Raw genomic sequence first — 23,861 nt, forward strand, 5'->3', positions numbered from 1 at the left:
ATACCGGACAACAACCCTGCAAAGCTGGTGTTTGCTACTGATCCGGTTGGCACAAGAAGGCGTGGAGCGCAGAGAGCACAATGGGCGGACCAGGTGGAGCGTAACCTGGCGAGCATTGGGCGAGATTGAGCGCGACCGAGGATGGAGAGCGGCAGCCACAACCCGAGTATTGTGGCGTACTATTGTTGATTATGTCTTGTCTTAAATGTAATGTTGAAGAAATAAATGTATGTAATGTATGTATGTATAAACATTTCCCAGACTACTGTACATACATACATCTCTGGTAGTTCAGTACCGAGTGTACAAAGGATTGCGTTTTTGACAAGCATAGGGTATATGTACCATTCCTTGGCCTAATTTGCAAGCCGCCTTGACAATTTTGACCATAACTCATGAATTAAAAGCACTAGAAATAATATGTTGACCCTATTACACACTCTAGGCAATGCATGTTTCACCAATTGGAAGTAAACTAATGTAAATATTCAAGAATTTACTTAATTTAGTTTAAAAAATTCGATGTGATGGTATGCAACGTTGGTCTATGGTACAAAAATTGGCCTATTAGTGGATACAACGTTGGCCTATTACTTTCCATGCACTAGAGCCACTTATTATCTCATTTTTAAATATTTCTGCTGAAGTATTATCTCTGTTTGTTCACCAATCTTAATTTTAAATTACATTTTCAGAGCCAAATTTTCAAAAAAATATAAATAAATCACTTAAACTTAAGTTCTTTCTTAATTAAGTAACGAAAACAACGCAACCCTATTATTGTGTTATATTTTTACAGTCACCGCACACCAAATCTCTCTTCCTGTTCGTTCTTTCTGGTTCTTACGCAAGTAATGTTGTTAACGTCACTTTATCGGTGTTGTTGACATAATTTTACTGATGGGCCAAGATTTGGGTACATAGTGAAAAAAAATGTCCTCAATATTCGGCCCATATGCAATTTGTAAAATAGGTATTATTCGTTGAAAACAAATATACAAGTTCAAAATAGCGTCTTTGACCGTCGCATCAAATGTTCAACGATTGAAAAGTTAATTCGAAATGTTGCAGAATCATGCCATTTATGATCATGTGTATAGACTACCCACTAAGCCGAAGAAACATGGCGTCTACAAAAGCTAAACAAAGTGTCATTTTCATTCAATTTAAATGCTCCAAAGTGCTAAAATTGAAACGAAATGTTACAGTTGTATAGCGCATAGCTTTTCCGATATCCTGTTATGCATGTTTGTTTGAGTTTTTGGTTTATGTTGAGATAGGCCGAACGAGGGGACTATGCCAACGAAGCATCCCGATACCCTACATGTTTGAGGCATGACAAACAAGCATCCGGTTTAAAAGCTTATTTAAATAGCTGTTCCCCTTATGAGGATCTTGTACTAAAACCACTTGGATTGTACCATTTTGTTCACTTCTGCAATGTTAATGCTTGCCAAAACATTGATGTGAAGCAAATAATTTTAATCATACTTAATTTATTCTTTTATACCATCCCAACTCATGTTTACTAAATTCGCACTCGCTCTACTGACAAATTCAAAACGCACCTTCTTCCCAACAAACCTCACAACCACTCGGCTGAGATTACTGCTCGCAAAGCAGAAAAAGGGATCAAAATACTCAAACACCGAGACCGGCGAGAGCCATGTGTGTAGAACCAGATATCCTGATGAAACGAACTTCGGGTAGAAAAACCACCGCCAACCGGCTGACGATGACGACCATCGCATATATCGACGGCGGCGAGATGGCAGCAGACAACAACAACAGGAGCAACAGCCCCATTTGTTGGTTGGGTCGAACTGAACTCCCTTCTTGTATACGTAGGTAGGTAGTTAAGCCTAGATAGAGAGCAGCAAAATGTGCCCAAACAAAGAAACAGAACGATGGCAAAAATGCGCGCTCTCCAGTTCACCAGCTTCTTCGATGTTCTCGTTCTTCCTGGGTGCTTTGTGGGGTGGAAAGTTAGTGGGGGTGTGGCATTGGGAGGGTTGGATTTTGCCTGTCGGCAAAATCCCGAAGCAGCAGCTTAGCCAGTCAGTCAGTGGCAGCAGTATGTTGCAACCGGGGGCAGTACCAGGTCTTTGCTGAAGGGTGGAGTGTTTTCAAGAATTCCAGTTTAGAAGTACTGATTCAGAAATTTCTCAGAAAACAACATCATCAGTGATTTCTCCAGATGTTTAATGTCTACGGTTATGTCAATAGGATTGCCCAGAAATTACATCGACCTTATTCAACATCCCCCTCCGAGAAACGCCTCTGACCCCCACGAGGGATGCTGCGAGGATGGAGTCCACGCGTTTGGGGGAGAAGTTCAGTGAACCTTTCTGCTGTGATGTGGCGGTGGTGGTGCTCGCCTTGAGGGAAGTTAAAGCACTTGAGCAGAGCAGCAGCAGCTATCAGATTCAGCATCGTGTGGCCGCCGCGCCGCAGCCCAACGACGATGAAGGTGCGATGGAACGAATCGACGACGACGACGACCGGCAAAAGTTTTGCGGGCTGCGCTCGCTCTGAGGCTGGTGGGGGGTGGTTGGTAGCATCTGGGTGGTGGGATGGATTGGGTGGGAGAACCCGAAGGATGGAACGGTAGAACGCGCGTGTGTTACTTTTGGAGCCCGGGGCGGGAGGAGAATTACCTAAATGTCGATCGAGAGGGTGGGTGGCGGAAGTCGAGATTCAGTCTCGAAACAGGACGAAAGTTTTGCGGGGAGGGAAGGGCGCTACGCTGTTACCTTAGTAGAAGACGCAACAGGGTAGAATTGGCACAGACTGGCACGTACTCGGTCGCAGAATGGTCGATTCACGGAAGGGCACACCGACTGGTAATACTAGATATATCTACCTCGCCTGTGTGGGTTGGTTCAATTCGAATCTGATGGCGTCGAAGGATGAAGATTGTGGCAGTGCGATTCGGAAACTTGACAGACTCGCAGCAATGTGGAGTAGAGATAAAGGAAGGATCTGGAAATAAATCTTTGGTGCGTCATGTGCGGTCGTGCAGCGTGGTTCGTACAAAGCCTAGCAGAACTTTTACTAGTAATTTTCAATTTGAATGCTAATAAATCACCTGGAATGGGAACAATTTGAAAAAAAAAATGTGTATGGGGCTTTATAGATACTGTTCGAAGCTTTAATACGAACTGTTTTATCAAATGTCAGTTTGAATATATATATATATATATATATATATATATATATATATATATATATATATATATATATATATATATATATATATATATATATATATATATATATATATATATATATATATATATATATATATATATATATATATATATATATATATATATATATATATATATATATATATATATATATATATATATATATATATATATATTGTTTATATTAACGTGTATTTTAACTTAAATGAGTTTGTATATTTTACATAGGTCACAAATTGTTGGATTCCTGAAGGACTCTCAGGGATAAATAAATAAATAAATAAAAAAAAAAAAATAAATAAATAAATCTTTGGTGCGTCATGTTCGGTCGTGCAGCGTGGTTCGTACAAAGCCTAGCAGAACTTTTACTAGTAATTTTCAATTTGAATGCTAATAAATCACCTGGAATGGGAACAATTTGAAAAAAAAAATGTGTATGGGGCTTTATAGATACTGTTCGAAGCTTTAATACGAACTGTTTTATCAAATGTCAGTATATATATATATATATATATATATATATATATATATATATATATATATATATATATATATAGATATATATATATATATATATATATATATATATATATATATATATATATATATATATATATATATATATATATATATATATATATATATATATATATATATATATATATATATATATATATATATATATTTATATATATATATATATATATATATATATATATATATATATATATATATATATATATATATATATATATATATATATATTTTGTTTATATTAACGTGTATTTTAACTTAAATGAGTTTGTATATTTTACATAGGTCACAAATTGTTGGATTCCTGAAGGACTCTCAGGGATTTTTGACAGAACTTCTGAGGAAATTCTCGGCGAAATTTCCCAGAGTCCAGGCCCCTAAGAAATATCCCCAGGAAGTCTTCCAGAAATATATTCATAAACTGCCCAGGAATTTCAGAAATTCCGAAGGATTTCTATTATAGATTTTCCCATATTGTTCACGGGAAATTCAGGAGTTCCTCTGATAATTTCATTTGGAATTCTTTCAAAAATTTACCCAGGAGCTCCTCCACGACTTTTTCCAGCAATTCTGTCGAAAATTTCCTCATGATTTCTATTGGGAATTTTCCAACAAAAGAAACTCTTGTAGAGATTCCCCAGGATTTTTAAGAAGTTTCTCAGAAATTCATCATAAAAATTTTCATGAAATTTCTATAGAAATATTTCCACAAATTCATTCAAGAATTTTCAAAAATTTTCTAAGAAAATATTTAATAAATTTCTCCAAAAATCTCCGCGAGTTTGTATTTAAAGATTCCATCAGAAATTTTCCCTGGGTTTATTTTTCAAAAATAAGACTGGAAATTCTCCAGGAATTCTTTCAGAAATTTCCCGAGAAATCCTCCAAAAACTCTCCCTGAAATTCCCTCTGAAATTTGCCCAGAAACTTCTTCAGAAATTTCGCCAGTAAATACTGGAGGAATTTCTCAAGAATTTGCATTAGAAATTTCAGATAGAATTCTGCTAGGAATTTTCCCAGGAATTCTTCCACGTATTTCCGCAAAACAATGTTATAACAAATTCCCAAGAATTGTTCTAGAAATTTCTCTTGAAATTCCACAAGATATGCCAAGAACTTTCTTTATATATTTTTTTTAAGAATTCCTTCAGAAATTCTCACGGAGACTACCTCAGGAATCCATCTGAAGAAATCAGAAATAAATTCAAGAATTTCTCCCATCTAACGCCCCCCCCCCCTCCCCGCAATTTCTTATAAAAAAAATCTACATATTTTTTCCAGGATTTTTTTTTTAATTTCTCCACGAATTTTTCCATGAGTTTCCTCAGAAATTCCTTCAAGAAATCCACAAAGATTCATTCGAATTGCTGAAAAAAAAAATCATGGAGGAGTTCTTGGGTAAATTTTAGAGAGAATTCCAAAAAAATATAAGACGAACTCCTTAATTTCAGTAAACAAATATGGGAAACTTCCTAATAGAAATAGGAATTCCTGAAATTCTTAGGTCTTCAGAAATATTATCTCTTTTAGAAATTTCCCCAGGAATTTCAGGAATTCGGAAGAATTACTATTATAGATTTTTCCATTTTTTTTACGGAAATTCAGAAGTTCCTCTGATAATTTCTCTTGGAATTCTTTCAAAAAATGACCCAGGAACTTCTCCATGATTCAGCGATTCTGTAGAAAATTTCCTCATGATTTTTTTTTTGAAATTTTCTAAGAAAAGAAACTCTTGTAGATATTCCCCAGGATTTTTAAAAGAAATTTCTCAGAAATTCATCACAAAAACTTCCCTGAAATTTATGAAGGTGTATATCTAAAAATTTCTTCAAGTATTTTCAGAAATTTACTAGGAAAATAGTTCGGGAATTACTCCAAAAATTTCTAAGAGAATGTATAGAGAGATTTCATCAAAATTTCCCCTGGATTTATTTTCGAAAATTAGCCTGGAAATTCCCCAAGAATTCTCTCAGAAATTTCTCAAGCATTCCTCCAAAAACTCTCCCTGATATTCCTTCTGGAATTTCTCCAGAAACTTCTTCAGAAATTTTGTCAGTAATTACTGCAGGAATTTCTCTAGGATTTCCATTAGAAATTTCAGATAGAATTCTTCTAGGAAAAAAATGTTACAACGATTTTCCTAGAATTGTTCTAGGAATTTCTCTTAAAATTCCACAAGAAATTTGCCAAGAACTTTCTTTGTATATTTTTTTCAAGAATTCCTTCAAAAATTTTCACGGAGACTACCTCAGGAATCCATCTAAAGAAATTAGAAATAAATTCAAGAATTTCCCACCTCCCTCCCTCTCCACCATTTCCTATAAAAAATTGGTTCATATTTTTTTTTTCAAGGAATTCTTTCAGGAATTTCTCCAGGAATTTTCCATGAGTTTCCTCAGAAATTCCTTCAAAAAATCTACAGAGATTCATTCAGGAATTTTTATTAAAAATAACCGAAGTAATTTTTTGAAAAACATCCTCAGGAATTCCTTCTAAAATTTCTCCAGAAATTTTCACGAGAATTCCTCTTTTTCCTGAACTCCTCCAAGAATTATTCAAGAATATCTTTTACAGTTGACTCTCTACATCTCGATATTGAAGGGACCATCGAGATAAGGAGAGATCGAACTCAAGAACCAATTTGTAATGCACACTAGATTGAAAAATCGTTCGTATTTTTTTTTTTATCTGTATTAACGAGATTTTTAGCCCTAGGCTAGTTCATCTCGGGACCCACGTTTTACTTCCCTTCCGAAGGAAGAACTCACATTTTGCGAGTTTGTCGGGAGTGGGATTCGATCCCAGGTCCTCGGCGTGATAGTCAAGTGTTCTAACCATCACACCAGATCCGCTCCAAATCGTCCGTAACTAGAAACGAGATCTAGCAACCTGTAAAAACGGGTACATCGACATATGGAGAGAAAACCTCGAACAAAAACGAATGAAATCGCATCGAGATAGAGAGATATCGAGATAAGGAGATATTGAGATGTAGAAAGGTAAAATGTATGCAGATTGAAGGGACCTACCAAACCATCGAGATAGGGAGAGATATCGAGATGTAGAACATCGACATGTGGAGAGTCGACTGTAGTAATTACTTCACAAATTTCCTGATGAATTTCTCCACGAAAATTTCTGATGAATTTCTACACGAAATTTCTCCAAGAATTTCCACAGACGTTCCTTTTAAAAATCCCTGAGAGTCCTCCAGGAATTTCCCCAGGTTTTCCATTAGGAATTTAACCCTCTAATACCCAAATTTTTTATTTTGATCTAAATATCATTTTTCGTCATCTAAAATCGATTTAAACATGTTTTGGAAGATGATTCTTTTAAATTCTCGATTTCGTGAATTTCAGTTTTTGATTTTTCTAATTTTTATTTTTGAACATCCCCACACTTTTATATTTTTCCTGGAAGCCAATTTGGGGGACGGATTTTTTGAGATGAAAACATTTTGAGATTTTATGATTATTGCTGAATTATTATTATTTTAAATTTTTTTCACGGAAAATTTTATTTTCCGTGTAATTTTAAGGAAAATATTTTAAGAGTGTATTCGATTCCCTTAAACTATTAAACAAGGATAGAATGATTTGGGAAAAAATTAAAATATGTTAATAGTAGCGATTCAATGCAAAATAAACAATGACTTCTAAAAGGTAAAAAATGTAAATACGCTTTAAAATACACCAAAAACCGTTTTGAGATATACAGAACAGTCCCAAACATCAGCCAAAAATATAAAAAAAAATCCATTTTCCACGAAACAAAAATTACAAAAATGCTCAAACTATACCCCGTCTAAAGGCGGGATTGGGTATTAGAGGGTTAAAACTGGATTCTCGCAAGAATTCTTCCAAAAATTTCCCTAGGAATTTCTCCAAGAATTCTTCGAGGTAATTCATTTAAAAATGTCCCCAGGAATTTCTTCAGGAATTTCCCCAGGATTACCATTGGGATTTTTAAAGAAATTCTTCCAGAAATGATACCAGGAATCCCTCCAGAAGTTTTCTTGGAATTTCTCCAGGAATTTTGCCAGGAATTCGTTCAGGAGTTCCTAAAGAATTGCTTCAGGAATTCCTCTAGGATTTTTCTCAGAAATGTCTGGAAATCTTTCAGGAAATTTCACATGAATTTCTTAAAGAATTTCCTCAGAAATGCCCTAGAGATTCCTCCAGGAATTTCTGAAACATTTTCAATAAAAAAATGTCCGCAAAGATTCTGTCAGAAAATTTCCCAAGAATTCCTCTAGCAATTTTCCCGGAAATTGCTGCAAAAATTTCTGTAGGAATCTTAGGAAAATCTTGGCGATATATAAAAAGTAACTCCTAGTGGAAATAAAGTTAGAATTTTTGAATGAATGCTTGTATAAAATAGAAGAATCTCGATGGCAACCTCAATGGAATTGCAGATTTTTGGAGAAATTGCTTAACTTTTTTCTTAGGAAATTTCTGAAAGTTCTTGAAGAAATTTCTGGAAATATTCCTATAGTAATTCCAGGGAAATTTTTGTGATGAATTTCTGAGAAACTTCTTAAACAAATTCTGAGGAATCTGTACAAGTTTCTTTTCTTGGAAAATTTCCAATAGAAATCATAAGGAAATTTTCGACAGAATTGGTGGATAAAATCTTGGAGCAAATTTTTGAAAGAATTCCAAGAGAAATTATCAGAGGAACTCCTGAACTTCCGTAAAAAAAATATGGGAACGTCACTAATAGAAATTCTTTTGGAATTCCTGAAATTCTTGTGGAAATTTCTAAAAGAGATTATGAGGTTATTTCTGGAGGAATTCCTGGGGAAATTTCTGAGGGCCTTTCTCATTGGAAATCCTTGGGAAATTTCAGAGGTTTCTTTGGGAAAATCTTGAAAAGATTTCTGGGATATTTTCGTCAGAAATTGGTGTAGAAATGTCTAGAAAAACAACATAACGAAACTCCTTTTGAATTTTCTTATGATCATCTTGAAGGTACGGGAAAATTTAAGAAGAAATTACTAGGGAAACTCGTAAAGGAATTCTTGAAGAAATTTCTAGGAAAACTCTTGCAGAAAATCTTGCGAACAGGAATTCCCGAATGAATCTCATGAATTCTTGAAGGACTTCGACGAAATTCATGGAGAAATTTCTGGAGAATTTCCTGGAGAAATTCCTGAAAGAATTTCCGGAAAAAAATATGAATGAATTTTTGGAGAAAACTGGAGAGGCGGCCATAATCGGGGTTGTGGGTAGTTCTTGAATTAATTTCTGGGGAAATTTTCTGGACGGATTCCTGAAGAAATCACCGTAAGAATTTAAGCGTTTCTGATAGAATTCTTGAAGAAATATATTAAGAAAGTCATTGGAATCCTTCCAGCCGCTTTCCTGAATGAATTCAAGGGAATGTTTCTTTTGTTTATTTTTATTTCTATGTATTTTAACTTATGCTTATTCCACACTGCAGAGGGATTGTTTCTGAAAATTGCTGAAAAATTTCCAGGGGAATTTCCAGGCTATTTTTTTAAAAGTAAATTCTTGGGAATTTCTGAAGGAATCTCTCTATACATTCTTGCGGGGAGTTTTGGAGAAATTAGTTAACTATTTTCTTAGGAAATTATTGAGAATTCCTATAGTAATTTCGGAAGACCTCTGAAATAATATCTGGAAATATTCTTATAGAAATTCTTTGGATTTTTTTTGTTTAATTTCTCAGAAATTTCCTAAAAACATTCTTGTGCAATCTCTTAAAAAGTTTCTTTTCTTTGAAAATTGCCAATAGAAATCATCAGGAAATTCATGAATGGATCTCTGGGGAGCACATAAAATCATTTCTGGGGAAATATCTGAGGACATTTTCGACAGAATTGCTAAACAAATTCTTGGAAGAGTTCCTGGGATATTTTTTGAAAGAATTGCTAGGGAAATTATCAAAGGAACGCTTGAATGAATTTCCGTAAAAAAATATGGGAAAAACCCCTTATAGAAACCCTTTTTGAATTCCTGAAATTCCTGGGAAATTTCTAAAGGAGTTTATGAAGATATTTCTGGAAGATTTGCTGGGGATATTTCTGAGGGCCTTTCGTATTGGAAATCCTTGGAAAAATTCAGGAGGAATCTTTTGAAAGGATTTCTGGGAAATTTTCGACAAAAATTGGTGAAGAAATTTCTTGCAAAACTACATGAAGAAACTCCTTTTGAATTTCCTTATGAACATCTTGAAGGAGCTCCTGGGAAAATTAATGAAGAAATCCCTAGTGAAACTCCTGTAGGAATTCCTAGAGAAATTCCTAGGAAAATTCTTGCAGAAATTCTTGCGAATAGAAATTCCCGAATGAATCTCTGGAATTCTTGAAGGAATTTGATGAAATTCATAGAGAAATTCCTGAAAGAATTTCCGGAAAAAAGAAATTTTTGGAGGGAACTAGGGAGGGGGCTTGGGTTGTTTTACTAAAGGAGGTTGTGGGTGGTTCTAAAAATTAATTTCTGGGGAATTCCTGGACGGATTCCTGAAGAAATCACGGTAAGAATGTAAAAATTTGTACAGGAATTCGTGAATAAATTAATTAAGAAAGTCCTTGGACAATTTCTAGTGGGATTCCACGAGAAATTCCTAGAGCAATCCTTGAGAAATTATTGAAATTTTTTTTTTGCGGAAGTTCATGGAGGAATTTCTGGAAAAAATCCTAAAAGAATTCCTTGTGAAATTTCTATTGAAAATCCTGGAGAAATACCTCCAGTAATATCTGGAAAAGTTTCTGGAAAATTCCTGAAGGAATATTAGGAAATGTTTCTGGAGAAATTCTTAGGGAAGCTTGTGAAAGAATTCCAGGGGAATTTTCAGGAAAATATTCGAAAGAAAATCCATGGGAAATTGCTGAAGTAATCTCTACACATTATTGCGGGGAGTTTTGGAAAAATTTCCTAACCATTTTCTTAGGAAATTATTGAGAATTCCTGGAGGAATTTCGGAAGACCTCTGAAATAATTACTGGAAATTTTCCTATAAAAATTCCTGGGATTTTTTTAATGAATTTCTGAGAAACCTCTCTAAAACAGTCCTGGGCAATCTCTTAAAGAGTTTCTTTTCTTTGAAAATACCAAAAAAAAAACACGAGGAAACTCCTGAAGGAATCTCTGGGGAATACATAAAAGCAATTTTATGTAAATCCCTGAGAAAATTTTCGACAGAATTGCTGGAGAAATTCGTGGAGGAGTTCCTAGTTAAATTTTTGAAAGAACTCCCAGGGAAATTATAAGAGAAACTCCTGAATAAACATCCGTAAAAAAATATGGGAAAATCCATAATAGAAATCTTTTCGGAATTCCTGAAAATCTCGGGGAAATTTCTTAAAGAGTTTATGAAGATATTTCTGTTACAATTTTTGGTGAAATTTCTGAGGGGCTTTACTATTGAAAATCCTTGGGAAATTTTAGGGGAAATCTTGAATCCATTCATGGGAAATTTTCGACAATAACTGGTGAACGAATTTCTGAAAAAAAAAAAATACATGGAGAAACTTCTTTTGAATTTCCTTATGAACATCTTGATGGAATTCCTGAGAAAAGAAGAAAGGAATTTAAGAAGAAATTTCTAGGGAAACTCCCAGAGGAATTTCTGGAAAAATGCATGGGTATTTTTTTAGAGGAATTCCTGCGAGAATTCCTTTTCAATTCCTAATGGAAAACCTGGAGAAATTCCTGGAGACTCCCAGGGAATTTTTGAAGAAATTTCTGAGGAAATTCTGGGAGAACTTTCTGGGAAATTTTGTGGAAATATTCATGAGGAAATTTTTCAAGTAATTGCTAGAAGAAATTCTGAAATAATTCTTGCAGAAATTTCTGGGAAAAATTCTGGAGGAATTCTTGTGGTAATATATGGCGAAAATTTAGAAGAAATTCCTGGGTAAAGTTGTGGATAAATTACTACGGTAATTTTTAACTGAAATTTAAAATGAATCTTTGAGAAAAGTCACGGGGAATTTTCTGTAGAATTTCCTACACAATTTTTTGAAAGAATTTATGGAAAAAAATAGCAAAGGTTTATGGAGGAAATTGGGGGACGGATGGGAGTGGGTGATTTTTGAATTTATTTCTGAAGAAACTCCTTTTGAAGTTCCTTATGAATTTCTCTTGAAAGAATTCCAAGAGAAACCTCTAGAGGAATTCTTGGAGAAATTTCTTGGGAAACATCTGGAAGAATTCCTGCGAAAATTCCGTTTTTGATTCCTAATGTAAAACCTGAGGAAATTCTTGGAGGACTCTCGGGGATTTTTGAAGCAACTTCTGACGAAATTCTTGGAGAAATTTCGTAGAGAAATTCTTCAGGAAACTTGTTTAATAATTACTAAAGGAATTTCTGAAATAATTCCTAGAGGAATTTTTGGGAAAAATCCTGGAGAAATTCTTGTGGTAATTTCGAAGGAGGATTTCCAGAGGAAATTTGTAAATAAATTACTACGGTCATTTTTAATATGAATTTCCGAATGAATCCTTGTGGAATTCTTGAAGGAATTTCTGTGGAAATTCGTGGAGAATTTCCTGCAGAAATTTCTGGAAGAATTCTTGAGAAAAAAAAATAAAAAAAAAAGTATGAATAAATTCTAGGAGGAAGTTTGGGGAGGGCAAGGGTTTATTATTTCCTGAATTAATTTCTGGGCAAATTTCTTGGACGCATTCCTGAGGAAATCTTCGTAACAATTTCTGAAGGAACACTTGTTGAATGTCTGGGTAAATTTTTGAAGAAAGTCCTTGGAAAATTTTCAGTGGAATCCCAAGAGCAATTCCTAGAACAATCCTAGGGAAATTATTGGAACATTTTTAACGCAACTTCGTCGAGAAATTACTGGGAAAATTCCTAAAAGAATACATTCCTAAATTTCTAATGGAATTCCTGGAGTAATTCCTTCAGTAATTACAGACAGGGATGGGAACACTCACTTTCAAAGAATTACACTCACTTGATATTTTCTCAGCTCAGAAGCGTGCAATCAAGAAACGATGTATGGACGACTTCTGCCTTGTGGTTTTGTTTAAAATTTTGTCGAATAGAGTAGAGGTCGCACACAAGTCCCAAAGGCGTGACAGAGCTGTGAAAGCGACTCTCCACGAGGTGAGTGTAATTTACATTCAACTCGTGGAGAGTTGCCTTTGCAGCTCCCTCACGACTTCGGTATGCGTGTGCGACCCCTACTCTATTCGGCAAAGTTTTAGACAAAACCACAAGGCAGAAGTCGTCTAAACATCGTTTCTTGATTACACGCTTCTGAGCCGAGTAAATAGCAAGTGAGTGTAACTCTTTGCAAGTGAGTGTTCCCATCCTTGATTACAGAAGAAACTTCTGCAGAATTTTCTGGGAAAATTCCTGAAAGAATTTCAGGGAAAGCTTCTAGAGGAATTCTTGGGGAAATTTTTGAATTAATCTCTCTATACATACTTGATTATTGGAGGAATTCCTCAACTATTTTCTTTGGATATTTCTGAAAATTCCTGGAGGAATCTCGGAAAAACTCTTGTAGGAATTTCTGAAAATATTCTTATAGAAATTCCTGAGATGTGTTTATGAATTTCTGCGAAAGTTCCTAAAATAATTCCTGGGGAATCTCTGAAATTCACAATTGAAATCATGAAGAAATTCCTAAAGGAATCCCTGGTGGATAAATAAAAGCATTTCTGGGAAAATTTCTCAGAAAATTTTTGATAGAATTGTTGTTGAAATTCTTGGAGAAGTTCCTGGGTAAATTTTTGAAAAAAAAATCAATGAGAAATATTCAGAGGAGCTACTGAATAAATTTCCGTAAGAAATATGGGAAAAACTCTAATTGAAATCCTTAAGGAATTCTTAAAATTCCTGAGGAAATTTCTCAAAGAGTTTATGAAGATATTTCTGGAAGAATTTATGAAGAAATTCCTAGGGAAGCCCTAGGATTGCAAGATTGCTAGGAGAATTTATGAAAACAATCTTGGAAGAATTCCTGTGAAAAATGCTGGAATTTCTGAAAGAATTCCTTGTAAATATATGATGAAATTCTTAGAGGAATTTGGGTTAAACTTTTGAATTAATTTCTGGGGAAATTTCCTGGACGGATTCCTAAGCAAATCTCCGTCAGAATTTGTGGAGGAATTCTTGAAGGAATTTATGAAGAACTTTCTTGGAAATTTTCTAGTGGATTTCCAAGAGAAATTCCTTGAATAATCGTTGGGAAATTGAAGGAACATTTTTTTGGGAAAATTCCTCAAAGACTTCCTCCTGAAGATTCTATTGGAAACCCTGGAGAAATTCCTCCAGTAAGTATTGATTAAATTCCTGAAGAAGCTTCTCGGGAAATTCCTGAAGGAGTTTCAGGGGAGTTTCTGGAGGAATTCTTGGGTAAAATTTTGAAAGAATTCCTTGGGAAATTTCAGGTTGATTTTCAAAAATAAATGCAGGGAAATTTCTAAAGGAATCTATATACATTTTTGCGGGAATTTTTGAAGAAATTCCTTAATTGATTTCTTGGGTAATTTCTGTAAACTTCTGCAGAAATTTTGGATAAACTCTTGTAGGAATTTCTGGAAATGTTCCTATAGAATTTCCAGGGTTTTTTTTATGATTTTCTGAGAAACTTCCTAAAATAATTCCTGGGGAATCTCTGGGAGAATTTATTTCCTTTGGAAGTTCCTAAAAAACATGGGGAAATACCTGAAGAAATCTCTGGGAAATACATGAAAGCCTGAGGAAATTATTTGACAGAATTGACGAAGAAATTGTTTGAGGAGTTTCTGGGTAAGTTTTAAAAAGAATTCCAAGGGAAATTATCAGATTAACTCCAGCATTTCCGTAAAAAATATGGAAAGACCCCTAATAGAAATCCTTTTGAAATTCTTGAAATACCTGGGGAAATTTCTAAAAGAGTTTAACAATATATTTCTGGAAGAATTCCTAAGGATATTTCTGAGGGCCTTTCTATCGGAAATCTTAGAGGAATTTCAGGAGGAATTTGGGAGGAAAATTTGTGGAAATCTTGAAGGGATTTGCGGAAACAATACATGAAGTAACTCCTTTTGAACTTCCTTATGGACAACTTGAGGGAATTCCTGAGAAAATTTAGGAATAAAAATTCATAGGGAATCCCCTAGAGTAATTCCTGGGGCAATTTCTGAGGAATTTTTTGCAGGAATTCCTGCTAGAATTCCGTTTTAAATTTCTAATGGAAAATCTAAGGAAATATATGAAGGGCTCTCAGGGATTTTTGGCAAAACTTCTAAGTAAATTCTTGGAGAAATTTCTGGGAAATTTCTTGAAAAAATTAATGAGGAAATTTGTGAAGTAAAAGCTAGAAGATTTTCTGAAATAATTCCTGAAGGAATTCCTGAGAAAAATCCTGAAGGAGTTGTTATGGTAAATTCTGGGAAATTTTAGAAAGGAATTGCGGGGGAAATTTGTGAAAAAAAATACTATGGTAATTTTAAATAGAAATTCTCGAATGAATCCCTGGAATTCTCGAAGGAATTTCTGAGGAAATTCATGCAAGAATTCCTAGAGAATTTCCCGGAGAAATTTCTAAAAACAAAATGAAGAAAATTATGAGGGAAACCGGAGGGGCAATAAAGGGGATTGTGGGTAGTTCTTGAATTAATTTAGAGGTAAATAGTTTCCTGGAAAGATTCCTGAGGAAATCTCCGTAGGAATTTCTTGAAGAAATTTATAAGGAAAGTCCTTGGAAAATTTCCAGTGGAATTCCTAGTGGAGCCATTCCTAAAGACATTCCTAGAGCAATCCTAGGGAAATTATTGGAACATTTTTTTTAATTCAAAAAGAATTCCTTCTGAAATTTCTAATGGAAATCCTGAAGAAATTTCTGAAGAAGTTTCTGGGGAAATTTCCAAAAGAATTTCTGGGACTAATTTTCAAAAATAAATCCGCAGAACATTTCTCAAGGAATCTCTCTGTGCATTACGGTTTTTTTTTTTGGGAGAAATTCCTCAACTATTTTCCTTGGAAGTTTCTGAAAATTCATACAGGAATCTCGACTATTGAAGGAAATTCTGAAAAAAATATAGAAATTCCTGGGATTTGTTTATGAATTTCTGCGAAAATTCCTAAAGTAATTCCTTGAGAATCTCTGAAAGAATTTCTTTTCTTTTAAAATTTACAATTGAAATCATGAGGAAATTTCTAAAGGAATCTCTGGTGGATACATGTTTTAATTTTTGAATTAATTTCTGGTGAAATTTCCTGGACGGATTCCTAAGGAAATCTTCGTCAGAATTTGTGAAGGAATTCTTGAAGAAATTTATGAAGAAACTACTTGGCAAATATCTAGTGGATTTCTAGGAAAAAATCCTTGAGCAATCCTTGGGAAATTGATGGAACATTTTTTGCGGAAATTTGTAGAGAAATTCCTGGGAAAATTCCTAAAAGAAATTTGTGAAGAAGTTTCTGAGAAAATTCCTGAAGGATTTTCAGGGAAAGTTTTTTGAGGAATTTTTGGGAAATTTTTGAGGAATTTTCAGGCTTATTTTCGAAAATAAGTCCAGAGAAAATGTATGAATAAACTTTTCGCTTAGGAAATTTCTGAAAATTTCTGGAGGAATCTCGGAAGAACTCTTGAAGGAATTTCTGGGAACATTTCTGGAAATTTTTTGATGCAATTTCAAACTTCCTGAAAAAAATCCTGGGGAATCTCTGAAAGAATTTATTTCCGATTAGAAATCATGAGGAAATTCCTGAAGGAATATTTGGAGAATTCATGAAAGCATGTCTGGGGAAATTTTCGACAGATTGCTGAAAAAACTTTTGGAGGAGCTTCTTGGTAATTTTTTGAAAGAAATAGTGAGGAAATTCTTGAAGGAATTTCTGAGAAATTTCCTGGAGGAATTTCTGAAAAACTTCCTGGGGATATCAGAAAGAACTCCTTCTGAAATTACTATCTGAAATTCATCGGAAATTTTCTAGAGGAATTACGGAAGAAGTTTTTAGGGAAATTCCTGGAGTAATTTCTGAGAAAATTTTTGGATAAATTCCTGGGGATATTTTCTAATGGATATTTTGGAGAAATGGCTGCTGGAATCACTGAGCAATATTTGCAAGAAGTTCCGGGTAAAATTATAAAGAATTCCTTTCAAAATAACTGACTGAAATTCTAAGGAAGTTTTCAGGAAAAATTTTAGTGGAATTACGGAGGAAATATCAGAAGAAGTTTCTGGAGAAATTCCTGTTGATAATCCTAAAGAACTCCCGGGGACTTTTTCAAATGGATATCCTGGAGAAATGGCTGTCATAATATCTGAGCAATGCTTGAAGATATTCTGGAAAAAATCCTGAATAAATTTTCTACAGAATTTTCGTTGAAATTCTTGGACAAACGGCTGGGTAATTTTTTGAAAGAATTCCATAGAAATTTACTTGAGGAACCCTACAGGAAAATTCCTTAAATGACTTGAATTTTTGAGTAAAAATTCAAAAGAGACTGCTTTGAACCATTATTGGAAGGAATGCTCTTGGAAAATCTTCTGGAGCAATCTTTGGACAAATTCCCTCAATATCTTGCTCAATATTCTTGGTGAAAGTTTTTGATAAATTTTGAAGAAATGTGGAATAACTGGAAAATTCCTTGAAGAAATTTAAGAAGATTTTTTCGACGGATGTATCTGAAATCCTCAATATTTCTGGTCGGAGTAACTTGTGAAGGAATCATTTCGCATAAAAAATTCCATGAGAAACTGTAAGCTAACATCCTAGAGAAATCCAAATAAAAACTCTGGAGAGAATTCTTGAAAAAAATCATGAGAAAGTTTTTGAAAATAGATTGAATTTCTTGTGAATTAATGTAAAAATTACAGGAGGAACCTCATGAGAAACTTCAGTGTGAATATGTAACAATCCATGAAAAAAGTCTGAAAGCATCCCATATGGAATCTGAGTAAAACTCAATATAAAAACTTGGAGGATTACTAGAAGACATCCTGGAAGAAATTCATGGAATAATCTCAGAAGAAACTCTCCTACATCAGTCCCAAAAAATACACCAGAAGGATTTCTTGGAGAAATCTTAGAAGTAGTACTTGAAGGAATTCCCGAAGGATTCCCTGAGCGAATACTCAGAAGGAATCCCTGAGGGAGTTTCTAGAGGAATCCCTAAGGAAGCTAGAGGAATGCCCAATGGAGTTTCTAGAGGAATCCATGAGGGAATTGCTAGAAGTATCCCTGGGAGAATTCCTAAAGGAATCCTAGAGGAATTTCTGAGGGAATGTCTAGAAGAATCGCTTAGAGAATCCAGAAGGTAACCTCTGAGAGAGTTCCTAGAAAAATCTCTGGTGGAATCCCTGAGGAAGTTCCTGGAAGTATCCCTGAGGAAATTTCAAGAGGAATCTCTGAGGGAGTTCTTAGAGGAATCCTCGAGGTAGTTCCTAGAGGAATTCTTGAGAGAGTTCCAAAAAGAATTCCTAAGGGATTCCTTTAGGAACTTCCTAAGAAGAATTCCTTAAGGATTCCTTTAGGAACTCCCTAAGAGATACCTCTAGGGATTCCCTCACGGATTCCGTTATGAGCTCCCTCAGGGATACCTCCGTTATTTTTCACCGATAATTGCCAATAAAACCACATAATACCTCAAGGAATCCTCTCATGGATTCTACTAAAAAATCTTCAGGGTTTCCCCTAGAAACTTCAGTGTTTGGGATTTGAAAAGAAAAACAAACAAATCTCAGTAACCATTTGTTGCTTTTGCTCATGTTTGTTTCAAAAAAGTTCACCAAAATGTCGCAACGTCCAATTACCGCGAAGATCGACACGGGGCTATCCAAATCAGTCGGCGCTCGACAAACCACGAATCTATCTCGGAAAAGTTCCCACACAGTCACAAATGTTCCCACCAGCTCAAGACTGCCCATTCCCCAACGACCGAAAAGTGCAAGCCATTGTTGCGGTGCTACGGATTCACCGGGCAAACGGCCATGGTCCAACAGTGTGCTGATCGAAAACAAACCGTCGACTGGTTCCTGTGGCAAAAACGATGCCAAACCAAGTCCGAACCGTAAATTGGGTTACATCCCGCCCTACATCCGGAAAAGGCGTTCATCAACGTCGGTCGATAAAGTGAAGGTAGAAGACCGCCTCGAGGACGAAACTCCTCCACCGCTGGTGCCAAGCGAGAATGGTCAACAGAATCCGGAAAGGCGCCTACTCAGACAGCGAACATTCGACCAAAAAGAGGTGAGTGAGACCATGCATTTTCTTCGGACAATCCTGAGTTCTCTAACTTATTTCAGCGTCAACAACTAGAGGAAGCGCTCAAAGAACTGACGGAAGAGAAAAAGATGCTCGAGGCGCAGAATCAGTGGCTCAAGGAGGAATCCGAGTCGAGGCAGCAGATAATCGGAACGGAGAACCAGCGAAACAAGCAACTGGAAGCAATGATTCGCGAAATGTCCGAAGCGATGAGCAGACTGCAGTGTGAGCAATTAGCTTCCAAGGAAACGGTCGAAGAGTTAAGTCCGACCAGGAACGAGCTTTTGGAACAAATTGATTCACTAAAGGCGGAAAATGAATCGTTGAAGAAGGAGATGGAATCGTTGCAGATTCAGTCCTTTGAGGATATCGTTAGCAATCCGGAGGAGAAAAAACTCGACGAAACGAAGATGATCGGGCTGTTGCAGCGAGATCTGCAAAAGTATCGAATGGCTCGACAAAAATTGAAAGAAATCATTCAAAGTCTAGTGGTGGAGAATCAACAGTTACGGGATTCTATTGCGAATCATCGCAACGAAGGATCTACCGAGTGGGGACAACGTGTCGGGCATGGCAGCGGCGACGAAGAAGTTGTCGACAGGACGGACTTTTTTGAAAATTTTAGGAAACATAAACGGGAGCAACAGAAGCTTATCGAAGTGAAGAAATACAACTCGTAAACTTGTTGATAGGGGTGTCAAGTTGATGAAGTATTTATTTTTGATTCACAAAATATAAAAAAATTCAAGTTTTTTTTTTTAATCTGTTTTTTTTTGTTCATGAAAACTTAACAAACGTCTCCAGAAGTTCTTCTAGACATTCAATTTAAGCATTTTACTGGAAATTCAATAATTCATCTAAAAGTTCCCTACGGAATTTCTCAAATTCATTTATAATTTCAAATTAATCCTTGGTGAGATTCCAAAAGCAATTCCTGAAAAAAAAAACAAAAGGAATCCTACATAGAATCCTTAAAGAAATAATTGAATAAATTAAACATGGAATGCTTGAATATATGATTGATAAAACCTTCACAGGATTGTTGGAGAAGAACATTGAAGAAATTCTGAAAAAATATTTGGATAATTTTCAAGAGATTTTTTGGAAGAAATAGGGAGCGGGCACCGGTTTTGGCCAGGGAAATCACGTGTCAAATCAAAGGTTTCAATCTATATTTTGTAGGAATAGTGCAGAAATTAAGCTACTACTTGATTATTGCATCAAAACAGTAGAAGCAATGCATCAGGTTCGGCAGTACTATCAACTTTGATTTCTGTTTTGGCCAATCACGTGTTTTATTATTTCTGGGCATTTTTTTTTAATTATCGTACAAATTGGGCCGAAGGGTCTCAGATTTTCATGAAACTTTTTCCACAGGCAGGGTTCATGGATATATGAACAAAAAAATGAGGAAAATTCAGGGTCGCCTATTTTCCTGGATATCTCAGGTGGAAATTTTTTGTTTTCCCCTGACACTACTTACTTTGAAAAATCATAACTCAAGAACGAAGCATCGTAGAAACAAAGTTTTTTTTAAATTAAAGCAAATTTTCTCAGAAATTCAAAAAAGTATGAACTGGAAAAAGTTTCCCACAAAATTTTCCACAGTTGAGAAAATTCGTAAAGAAAAGCCGGAAAAACTATGCCCGAACTCGTGGATAATAAAAAAAAATTTTTTTAAAAGGTTGTTTTATAAGCTTTAATCTTAGCGATTAAATTAAAAAAAAGTTAAAAATTTTCCCTTTTCCCAGTTAGTTGAACATCTTTTGAAAAGTGAAAATTTAACCTGTCCCAGTTATTTTGAGTATCCCCTGTATATTATATGGTCATTTTTCACAAAATTTGCCATAACTCAGGAACGGCAATTAAGTGCATTCCAAAAATTTCAGCAATCAAAGCTTATGAAATTACCTTCTCAAAAATATTTTTAAAAAAATTTTCCACGAGTTTGGACACAGTTTTTCCGGCTTTTTGCTTTCATTTTCACTGAAAAACTTTGTTTCTACGATGCTTCGTTCTTGAGCTATGATTTTTCAAAGAAAAGGCTTTTATGGCACATTTGGACATTTTTCAACAAAATTGGCCATAACTCAAAAACGGAAAAAAGTGCACTCCAAAAATTTCAGCGATTAAAGCTTATTAAATAACCTTCTCAAAAAGATTGTTTTAAAAAATTTCCACGAGTTCGGGCATAGTTTTTCCGGCTTTTCTGTACGAATGTTCTCAACTGAGGAAAATGTTGTGGGAAACTTCTTCCAGTTCATATTTTTTTCTGAGAAAATTTGCTTTCATTATCTAAAAAAACTTTGTTTCTACGATGCTTCGTTCTTGAGTTATGATGTTTCAAAGTAAGTAGTGTCAAAATTTGCTTTCATTTTCTAAAAAAAAATGTTTCTACGATGCTTCGTTCTTGAGTTATGATTTTTCAAAGTAAGTATATAGTGTCAGAGGAAAACAAAAAAAATCCACCTGAGTTTTCAGGAAAAATAAGCGACCCTGAATTTTCCTCAATTTTTTTTTTGTTCATATATACATGAGCCCTGCATGTGGAAAAAGTTCCATGAAAATCTGAGACCCTTCGGCCCAAACCCGTACGGTAATAAAAAAAATCTCCTCCTTGGAAAATTTGTCGTCTGATGGTGGTACCAGTTATAATACCAAAAGACGAAAGTTCGCCTGGAGATTTCTCCAGGAGTTAGTCCTTTAGTGTTTTCCCCTGAGGAATTTCTCCAGTTGTTTCAGTTCCCTCTGGTGATTCCTCCAGAGTCAGTCTGGGAAAAGTCAGTCTGGGATTTCTTGTAGGAGTTCCTTCTGGGAAATTTCCTTAAGAAATCCTTCTGGAGATCCCTGCAGGAGTTCCTTTTGAGGATTCCTTCAGGAGTTCCCACTGGGGATTCCTTCATCCTAAGTTTCCTCAAGAAGTCAATCTGGGTTTTTTCGAGAAATTCCCTCTGGAACACTCTTTAAGGAGTTTCCTCTGGGGATTCCTCCAGAAGTTCTCCCTGCAGAATTGCTCTAGGTGTTTTTTCTAGCGCATTTCTCCAGAAGTTCCCGCTGGGAATTCCGTTAGAAGTCCGCCTGGAAAATTCTTCAAGAGTCAGTATGGAGTTTTCTCCATGAGTTTCCCATGTGGAATTTCTCCAGCAGTTTCATTTGGGGCATTCCTCCAGGAGTTCCCTCTGCTAAATTTCTCCAGGAATTAGCTCTGGCGATTCCTCCAGGAGAACGTAAAGGGATTTCTCCTGGAGTCAGCCTGAGGATTCTGCTAGGAGTTCCCCATGGGGAATTCCTTCAGGAATTCGCTTTGGGAATTTCCTTCAGTAGCTCTCTCTGTGAAATTTCGTCAATAGTTCCCACAGGTTCCCACTCGGGGAAATTTTTCTGGGAGTGCCCCTCTGGGAATTATTCCGGGAATTCCGTACGGGAACTTTTTTCAGCAGTCCCCTTTGGGGATAATGTGGTGTGCCAATTATGCATTCTTACGAAGGGCCAAATTAAACATCCACCCGGATGTTTCACACTTCGTTTTAATAAATTGTGTCACCTTTGTTATGGTACGCATAATGCATGTTGTGCTTACGCGACATAACTGGTAGCAACATTCTACCTTGCTTCTACCCTGGTCGGTTGAACTTAACGATAGAGCAATAAACCATTACCATTTCAACCGTTGAGTCAGTTCATCGTGGTATCACAATCGAGTCCCTTTACGTACCTACAAATGCTGCAAATTATCAGTACCGTAACATTTTTTTTTTGATGGAATTCTCCAAAGAGATATTTTGGAGGAATTCCCCAGTGGGGATTTTTGGAGGAGTTTCATGAAGGAAACTAATTGAGCAATTCTTAGAGATAAAATCCCCCAGGAGGAACTCTTTGAGGAATTTCCCAGAGAAAACTTCTTAACTTCTAAATACCAAGAAAACCTTTGGAGAAATTCCGCAAAGGAAACGTCTAACGTTCTAAAGAGAACATTTTTTTTTCATTAAACAACATTTATTTATCACACAAATTTACAATATATAAGGCCTAATGAACTTAAAAAAAGTTTCGGGAGTTTCGGGAGGCCTTTTAGACGGCATTACTGAAGTAATCCTTGCATGAATTCTTATTAAATGCTTGGAGGTAGTCCTTTCATAATCTTTAAAGAAATTCCTGGAGCAATACTTGGAGGACATCCGGAATAAATCTTCAAAAGACTCCTCTAATGTATCCGAAGGAATTTCAAAAATAAAATATTGAATTTTTGAATAAAAAATCTTAGAGGGATTCCTGAATCAGACCTTTGAATTTTGTAGCAATTCTGTAAGAAATCCTTGGATGGATTCTTAAATAAAACCGTAGAGGAATTTCTAAAACAGTATTAGAAGGAATTACAGAAGTAATCCTTGAAGAAATTCTTATTGAATAGAAAATCCTTTAAAAATCGTTGGAAAAATTCTTGGAAACGGAAGATATCAACTCTAGGAGAAATTCCTGAAGAAAACTTTGAAAAAATCCTATAGTGCATCTTTGAAGGAATTTCAGAAACAAAGGTTAGAAGAATTATTTTTAAACAAATCTTGGAGGAATTCCCGAATCAGACCCTTAAGGAATTCCCGATAAAATGTCCGTAACAATACGATAAGGAATTGTTCAAACGCCGTCTAGTCAACAAGTTAGCATTCCTTGTGTGGTGATGATGAATTGCTACACTGAACTGAAAGTTGTGGTGCAACTCCATACGATTTTGAATGTTGTGCATCATTGTAGCGGCTCGCAGGAAAAATAGACCAATAATAGGAAGGACTTGATTATATGGTAAATTATAAAGGTCAAGTGATGGGGTTAAATGAGGCAGTTTAAATATTCCTTTAAGACAACGGTTTTGTTGGACTTGTAGCTCCTTAAGGAATGTTTTACAGCAAGAACCCCACACTGTTATTCCAT

At 35.4% G+C, this 23,861-nt stretch overlaps 2 protein-coding genes across 2 annotated transcripts in view; one reads left to right on the forward strand and one right to left on the reverse strand.

The window, feature by feature from the left end:
• Window positions 1–23,861, reverse strand: part of LOC109412379 (protein disks lost) — an 842,465-nt gene that overhangs the window by 524,325 nt on the left and 294,279 nt on the right. The window lies entirely within an intron of this gene.
• Window positions 18,391–19,695, forward strand: LOC109412377 (GRB10-interacting GYF protein 2). The gene is made up of 2 exons (XM_019686031.3): window positions 18,391–18,917; window positions 18,974–19,695. The coding sequence occupies exons 1-2, from the start codon at window positions 18,435–18,437 to the stop codon at window positions 19,610–19,612; spliced, it is 1,122 nt and encodes a 373-aa protein (XP_019541576.3). The 5' UTR covers window positions 18,391–18,434; the 3' UTR covers window positions 19,613–19,695.

Source organism: Aedes albopictus, chromosome 2, assembly GCF_035046485.1.
Source record: "Aedes albopictus strain Foshan chromosome 2, AalbF5, whole genome shotgun sequence".
Lineage (NCBI taxonomy): Eukaryota > Metazoa > Arthropoda > Insecta > Diptera > Culicidae > Aedes > Aedes albopictus.

Bases quoted from the DNA above. Each gene is read 5' to 3' on its own strand.
- LOC109412377 (XM_019686031.3), top strand. From the start codon at position 18,435: ATGTTTGTTTCAAAAAAGTTCACCAAAATGTCGCAACGTCCAATTACC. The intron at 18,918-18,973 runs GTGAGTGAGACC...AACTTATTTCAG, and splicing joins GAACATTCGACCAAAAAGAG to CGTCAACAACTAGAGGAAGC.